The sequence below is a fragment of the Acanthisitta chloris genome, unplaced genomic scaffold (assembly GCF_000695815.1).
Source record: "Acanthisitta chloris isolate BGI_N310 unplaced genomic scaffold, ASM69581v1 scaffold1215, whole genome shotgun sequence".
Taxonomy (NCBI): domain Eukaryota; kingdom Metazoa; phylum Chordata; class Aves; order Passeriformes; family Acanthisittidae; genus Acanthisitta; species Acanthisitta chloris.
The window spans coordinates 88,777-97,187 of NW_008675149.1; the positions used below are offsets into that span (position 1 = coordinate 88,777).

General features: G+C 48.5%; 1 protein-coding gene across 1 annotated transcript in view; it reads right to left on the minus strand.

Annotated features, from left to right (window-relative positions):
- Window positions 1-4,580: 4,580 nt before the first annotated feature.
- Window positions 4,581-8,411, minus strand: part of SLC9A6 (solute carrier family 9, subfamily A (NHE6, cation proton antiporter 6), member 6) — a gene marked incomplete at its 5' end in the record, with an annotated part of 14,977 nt that continues 11,146 nt past the window's right edge. Inside the window, 5 exons of the mRNA XM_009075592.1 lie at window positions 4,581-5,041; window positions 6,048-6,153; window positions 6,747-6,826; window positions 7,938-7,968; window positions 8,125-8,278. Of these exons, the coding sequence (XP_009073840.1) occupies window positions 4,766-5,041; window positions 6,048-6,153; window positions 6,747-6,826; window positions 7,938-7,968; window positions 8,125-8,278 (647 nt within the window). The remainder of the gene's footprint in view (window positions 5,042-6,047; window positions 6,154-6,746; window positions 6,827-7,937; window positions 7,969-8,124; window positions 8,279-8,411) is intronic.

The following is an 8,411-nucleotide window of genomic DNA, read 5'->3' on the forward strand; positions in this document are numbered from 1 at the left end:
AGTGGCTGTGATACAGCTCCCCCTCCCCTGACCATGCAGGGATTTGCCTTGTCCCTGCTGCCAGTGCCTCTGAACAGCACCTACCCCAAATATTTCTGCATGGCTGATATGACATACCAGCTCATGGCACAGAAAGCCCATCCCAGAGCCTGCAGCTGCCTGCACTGGGGAGGGTGGATGCACAGCAGATGGTCCCAACTACATCTAGGCACTGAAGATACTGCTCACCAACAGTGAGGCCAAGGGCCGGAATCAGACCTTATTTCAAGGAAATAATCCATGAAGGGATGTGCTGCACTTCTTCTAAGGGCTTGTGAAGGTAAAGAGCTGCCAAAAGGTATTTGTTCCATTGCTAAATTACATCTTTTAGTTACATGTCTGAGTCCGACCCAAGCCTGGGCTGGAGCTGGATGGCCCCAGTGGATTAGCGGTATTTATTCTGATTGCCAGGATTTTGAAGTGTGAGGTTTTAGTTACATGCCTGAGTCCGACCCAAGCCTGGGCTGGATGGCACACACCCAGTGGATTAGCGGTATTTATTCTGATTGCCAGGATTTTGAAGTGTGAGAATGCCAGGAGGAATTAATGTCATTTCATTGTAAGAAAATAAAGACTGTTGTCTCCTGTCCCACTCCTGTGACTCCCAGTAGCACAGGCCACCCATGACCAGTGTGATGCTGGACAAGCCAATCCCACTCACAGGCTCACAGTGCTTTGGTGAGCTGCAGTCACAGCTTTGGCAAAGCCCAGCAGGACAGTTCAGAATGTGCCACCACACACAAGGACCACAGAACCTTTGGAAAGCAGCACAGACATCCCCTCAACTTTCCACTGCTGTGGATGGGAGACAAGTGTGTATAACTAGGTTTCAGGGCTATCCTCCCCAGCAATGCAAAGCTGCAAACAATGTGTTTTTGCACCATTCAAGAGATGAAGGTTGTCCTTTGTGAATCAAAGCCTTCAAAAACAGATTCCTGAAGTGTCTGAGGTGCCCTCTCTATTGAAGGACTGTAAAGCACTTGAACAACTTGCCTCTTCAGCTGCTTCAACAGCAAAGGGCACCACAAAATAGGTACAGATGGGAGATGGAGAGCAGAATCACCAGCTATGAGCCCAAAAGCAAAGTCAACAAAACCACTGGACATAAAAGCTCATGAAACACTGCCCCAACCCTGGTGATGTTCAAAGCCAGGCTGGATGAGGCCTTGAGCAACCTGGTCTAGTGAGGAGGTGGCCCTGCCCATGGCAAGGTGGGCCGTGACTAGATGATCTGTAAGGTTCATTCCAACTCCTAAAATTCTATGATTCTGTGAAGGTTCAGGAGTCTTAATTTTACAAACAGCCCATAGCAATACCTCTCATGCAGGTCCACCCACCACCCCAGGGCCCATGTGAGTCAGCAGTGCTACCCCAGCTGGGTTTGCTGCTGGTGGAGGAGCCTGGGAGACACAGCAGCTTTCAGCAGACATCAGCATCTCTCCACTCCCCAGGCCTGTTCCTGGGAGGGAGGATGGCCCTGGGGCTGGGCTATGTCCCAGGAGCTGGGGTGAAGGCAGGAGCACCCGTGGGTGCTGCCTTTGAACAAACTGGTCTGAGAAGGTTGAGTGGCACATTGTCACTTTGCTACAGGTTTATTTCCGTGTGAATTAACGAAACTGTACACACAATTCAAAAAAAAAAAAAATCTTTTATAGGCCCATCATCCTTCTTTCACAGTACAACGCAACAGTAAGGGATTTAGTCAGTGTAAACAGAAGGTCCAATAGTGATCATCAGCTATCACACATCAGCTGCACAAACACCACAGCTACAGGGTTAATGCCATTACCACACAAATCGACAGTACCAGTACAAATCATAACTTTACCTACAATGCTTTTTCGTGTGCAAAAACCATGAAAATTCAATTTACAGAAGAAGGGCACCTTCTCTGAATCTTTGTGGGCGCTGTAAACTGCCTCCTCAGGGCTGTCTTATTATTTGGCAAAAGGTCCTGGGCCCTGATTCTCCAAGGTACTCTTAACCACAGCTGCAGGCATCAGGGCTCTGCATCTGCACACCAGATGTGGATGCTCTGCTGCAGCTGGACAAAGAAAATAATCAGCTGAGGACAAATCTGAGTCATCTACTAAATCACTCCTGAATTTCAGCTTAGATTCATTCATTCACCAAGACTGTTCCAAACAGTCCTGGTTATATTATGTATGGATCATAAGAGTTCACAGGTAACGCATAAAATGATAATTTGTTAGTTTTTTCTTTCTTTGATGTCCTAACTGAACTGTTATTGGTATCAAATGCTGAGGCTTGTGGTAACATGTTGGCAAGTGAGTGGGTAAATTATTGAAGTGGAAGGGTCAGAGAAGGAGAGGAATGGTACCACAGCTATGGTAACACACCATCTCAGCTATGAATGTGCACCCTGGTTGTGAATGCCTGGGAGGGAACCCTGCACTGCCCTTATGCTGTGCCAGTGCTCGGGCCCTGCTGATGGGACCACAGGCTCTCAGGGGGAGCAGAACTCTTCTGCACCTCCAGCTGCACCAACTCTGTAAATTGAACTCATAGTCAGACTATACAGGAAAAAACAAGAGGTAGTTATTTATCATACCTCTTCAGAAAGGCAGAACGAATGAAAACCAGGATGTGGAAGTGATACAGTAAACCTAAAATCAACAGGTACCAACTTTTTTTTTTTCTCCTTTTTTGTTTGGTTTTTTTCTTTTAAACACATGAAGTTAAGTTACAGACATCATATAAAATGCACACTCACTTTATGGAATTCCTGCATAGTAGGAAACAAAGGCCAGCACTAATCCAACAGCTATGTTAACAGCAGGATGCCATTTACAGGTGCGAGGAAGATGCCCTATCCAAATACAAACAGAGCATTGCCCCCTTTGAGGGGAGTCCTATGGCAACACTTAGACATTTTGTTCAGAAGGAAACAAAAAAAAAAGCATTTTCTTGGGGATAAACTGCCAAAATAATTAGTTTCACATCCAGAAATTTAAGGCAATGTTACTTAGACCTGAGAAAATGAAAAAAAAAAACCAAAAAAGTGTAAATTTATTTTCTCAACTGTACATATACACTTGAAATTTCAGGATTTCTTATCTCCTCCAGCTCTCAGGTGGTGCTGGGGAAAACAGCCGTGGGGACACTGCTCTGAGGTCTCAGGGTGGGATCCTGAGAGATGCAGAGTTTGTTCCAAGGACAGCTAATGGGAGCCGTGAGTGCTCGGACTCACCTGGCTCTTTTTCATGTATTTTCAATTCAAACACCTCTGTTTAAGCCCTCTGGAGAGGGTTAACTCCAAAGGGGCCTGTAGTGCACCAGTAACCCTGAAAGGTTTGTATAGCAAAACCGTAGATAAAATAGACAATAAAATTACATACAGTAAATTTCTGTGACTCCTCCTTTTCAGGAGAAAAGGAAGGACGTCAGGATTAACAGTTTCACTGCACCTTTAGCCATTTCCATAACTAGAGAATAAATCCTTTAACACTAGTATGAAATCGCAAATTGTTCTGTGCTCTTCCTTGGAAAACACAAATCAAAACCAGAAATCAACTCACAAACATTTCTCATTAAATGGCAGAAGACACGAGAAAGGTTGGGTGGGGACTGCAGACACACAGCATGCGAAGGAGTTACCAAACAAAGTGCAATGGTTTCTGACTCTACGGGAGGACGGACGGACACTCCCCTTGGTGCCTCTGGACAGCTCCAGGGGTACCACGTCGATCTGTAGCTGCACAGCTCGTGTTCCAGGCTGGCTCCATGGCCCTGTGTGCAGCTCTGCACACCTTGGCTACCTCTGTGACTGCATGAGAAGAGATTCGCTCGCTCAAAGACACGGTCCCTTCCCAAATGTGACATTTAGTTGCCAATTGAGGATTTCACAGCTGGTTCTAGAAAGCTGTTTGAGCCACAGCTGAAAGATGGACTCAGCCCTAAAATCTGTGCATGCCTGGTGTAGGTTCTGTGGGATCACCTCCTTCTCCTAAACATGGTATTTTAACAGCAGAGTGGCAGGCTAATGGTTGGACTCCATGATTTTAGAGGTCTCCTCCAACCTTGATGATTCTATGACTACAGACACCAACCATCCCTTCCTCCTGCTCCCATCGGAGCAGCCAGACACCCACAGCCCTTGCTGTCAGCCTTGGCTGGGTCTGCCGTGAGCCCTCTATAGTAGGGCTTGGGCAGAGGGTCACTAAAAAGCAGAAAGTCTCTAGGTTCCCACAAAGTGACCAAGTTTATCACCATCCACTGCCTGGCGAGAGGGTCTGTGGGCACATTTTTTGCTGATATTTCAAACGTAACTACCCAAAGATCAGAGGTTTAAAAAAAACAAACAACCCTACCCATCCTCATCTGACTAGAAAGCGATTTCCACTGCTCGCCAGCACCTCCCTACCCTCCTCAAAGGAGGCTCAAAGGATGAACAGGGAGTCAGCTCCTTTACCTACCCGCTGGGAACTAAACCCTTCATCAAATCACACATTAACGAAGCTCACTGTGTGCAAAAGACTCTTACGCTAAAACAGTTCCACCCTACATAGTGCAGTCAACACAGTTTTTAACTTAAATTTGCAGCTTGTTCTTTACAAGTGCTTGGCAGAGAATATTTATATTCTTCTGACACCATATAAATAATATTTATACAGCTTAGACATTTTTGAGACATGCATTAGACTTTAGGTAGTACATACTTTTTGATCATATATGCAAATATTACTGTCAATTAAACCGAGCAACCTTATGCAGGACCATGTCTTGCATTATCCAGGACGTTTGATGGGGGCTCTGAATCATCCATGGGCAGGACCAGGCGAGTTCCACGGATTACAAGTTCATGGTCCCCGAACGCGAGCTCCCGATCCAGCGCGTCCTCAGAGCTGTTCCCCACGAACCGCCGCGACGTGCCGCTGGATGCCACCGAGTCGGTGTTGACAGTGGAATCTCCATAAGTCAGGCTGATGTCCCCATCATTCAAAATGAGGTCAGAGTCATCGTCCTTCAGCTGCTCCTGGTTCTGGGCAACAGAAGGAGGAAAGTGCTGTGAACTCGTCCTGAATAGCTGTTGGCAATCGCATGGTGGTGGTGAATGAGTAGATAGAGGCACCAAATCACAGATTCTCCTGCAGTGTGACCATAACCAGACATGCCACACACACATCTCTGAGCCAGGCACCAATTTCTCTGCAGGCTGCTTAAAAGGGCTCTCCTGGCTCCTTTCTGGTGCCATAGGGGAATGCAGTTTTTGAGTGGCTTTGACAGCACCAAAATACCCATGAGCATAGGAACCACATTGCTGACCCACCACAGCCATCTCTGGTTTGTTAAGGGAACCTGATGCCAATACTTTTCTGGCAGAGCAAGGAAACTCCTGCCATGCAGAGCTGCAGCTGTGAAGGACTCCCAGGCATGGCAATGCCCCGAGTACCAAGGCCCTGATGGAGAGCCAGGTCAGCACTAGCCACCCACAGTGCTCCAGGGGCCAAGCCTGAGCAGCAAAACCAGCTCCTTGCAGGGCATGGGTGCACACAGGCTCTGCATGGTGGAAGAGTTCACTGCCTATAGGCTCTCCACAGATGCTTGGCATCTCCCTGCCCCCCTGGGCAGCTCAAACAAGGGCTCTTAATTATTTCTGGAGAAAATCAGTCCTGTTTCAGGTGCTGGCAACATTTTTGTTTGTGAGTGATGCAGCTGAAGAGCCTAAGCTACAAGGCTGGAAGAAAGCAGGGGATGGGGAATTGCGTGTTCTCCCAGCTGGGCCTGGAGAACACCGGTGACAGCTTCACTGAGCCAGCCAGTCACTGAGGAACCACCAGGAACACACCACAAATCCCTTCATGACCAAACAGTCAGTTGGAAAATCAAAATGCTCATGGGAATTAGCTCATCCATCAGCCCCACCATCTGATCTGTCCTCAGGCTCCCAGCTCGTTGCTGCAGAGCAGCATCAACAAGTTAACACAGAAACAGAAACATGTCAAACTCCCCAACACTTGTGACAGAAAGGACACTGATGGACTCACCTCATATGCCTGAGGACTTGTCAGGCACCGGGCAACAGGACCACAGCACCCTGGGAGTGTGGTCGTCAGGGGAGGACCACTGTGTGTCAGGAGAGGCTTTAGATAGCTACGAAGAGGGTTAAGGAAGAAAGAGGAATAGGACAATGTTGGCAAGTCAAGGGGTGGGATGGCAGCAGTGAGGGACTCAGTGTCTCAAGGAAATCACAAGAAGGAAAGAAACACAAGTCTCTGGAAGCACAGAAATTATATGGATGTGCAACATGAATGCAATCAAACACAGTGGGACATGAGCAGACCAGGACACAGTCCTGGTAAGATGCTCAGCAGCACTGGTTGTCCCATCAGCCTGTGCCTCAGCCTGGCACATTGTTCCTCTGCTAACTCACCACACAGCACCTGGAAGGGAGGAGGGGCACAGATGCAGTGAGAGGGCTGCAAGTGAGAAGATCCCTTGCCCACCTACCACTGGGACCAAAGACCCCTGGGGTGCCTTAGAGTGCCCAGCTTTGAACGGAGCTGCCACTGCATTCCCAGATAGCAGGTGGAAACAGTTATTCCTCACACCAAAACCCAGCAGTGTAATGGGAAAGCAAACAGTGGCTCCTCTGCTAAGCAGGGAGCAAGTCATGCTCCCCGTTAACAGAGCTGCTTGGGCAGTGGGCTCTGACACAGCACACACCGACTGTGGTTCAAGGATACTTGTGATCAAAGTTGTACCACATGCGGAAGAGCCAAGCACTTTCGGCCTTCGTACTCCTCCTCTCGCTCTCTGGGACACCCTGCAGGAGAGCAGAACATTAAACAGGGGCAGGCTGATGTTCAGAAGTCCCCATGGGACACTGGATTATCCCCATAAGAAGAGACACACCTTCTCACTGCCTCCTCAGAGAAACCTTTGGGCTGCAGTGAGTACGAGGACATTCACACCACAAGCTGAAGGTGCCTCCAGCCCACACCCTGCACTTAGCAGCGTTCAACAGCCTTAGGGAGGTGGTGTCAAAGCACAGAGTGACCAGTTTTCTGCTAGAGCCTTCCAGTGTCTGGCCACAAGGTTTTAAGTGCCTTGGAGCCAGCATCAGCATCCACACATCACATTTAATAGTGACTGACAGGTCCAACCTCCATCAAATCTCCCCTGAGACCTCTGTATGCAAATAATAGTGTGTTGTGGGAACTCCAGGCTTCCTTTTAGTAAGAGAAGTGAATATAAAACTGCTTAGAGGGGACTATGAATACAATTACTTATTTCACTGAGATCTAGCTTACAGATTTATGGCTTTGGGCTGCCTGTAGCAGTTGATGCTTTCTCTCCGGGAGGTGAACAGCCCAATAAATGGCTCTGAATAAAATGAACCTCCAAGGTGCAGAATCCATACTGAAATCAAGCATGACCAGGCTGCAAATGCACAAGCAACACAGCCCAGGGCTGCCAGGCAGGAAAAGTCCCAAGGCTCCAGCATTTATCTCTGTGGTCAGTGGTTCTGGAGCTGCCACGTAACTACCCACAGGAAACAGAGGGGCAAAAGTTGAGGGTACCCATGGGTAGAAGTGGGAGAGAAGATGTTACATAAAATGAGTCAGTAAATAGTGTTTCTGCCCTGCTCTGGATGCTGGGATGAAGCAGAGTTTCCATGTCATGCTCATTTTGGGATTTATTTCAAACCCAGCAAAGGAGAGACCAGATCTATTGCAGCAACAATGAGGACTGACTAAACAGTCCAGCATTGCTTCTGTGCCCTTCTTTTCAGCTGAATCAAAGCAAGTCTCATGTTAACCACAGACAGCACAGAAATGCTGTTGCTCCCACTGACTGCAAACTCTTTCACCAGAGAAGCTAAAACTCTCCTAGAGCTGGAAGGGGCACAGACAGGCCCCTGCCCACACACTCACCACGTTCTCCTGGTCTGCATCCACACCGACTCTGTGGAGGAGAAGACAAGCACAAGGTTAGCACACACAACCAGGGGGGAATGATGTGATCTGCCTCTTGTCTCTTAAAACACAACACCTTAACCTCAGAGCAGGATGAGGGAGAGGACCTGCTGCCCCACGAAAGCCCCAGGCACACCACACTCACCGGATGTTCAGGCAGGACAGCATGGCCGTGGTGCCCCCACCAAACACCCACACCGTGAAGAAGACGATGAGGAGTGTCGTGCTGAACATCATCTGCCGCGCGTACGTGGCCGTGTCGCGGATGGCCAAGGCGAAGGCCATGGCTCCTCGCAGCCCTGATGGCAAAGAGAAGGTGGAGGAGCTGTGTCAGCTCACAGCACAGGCTTCCCCACCTGGGGTTTGCATCCTGCTGCCCTTCTAATGGGCCACCCACCACCAGAGAACAGTGATGAATTTATTACCACTCTT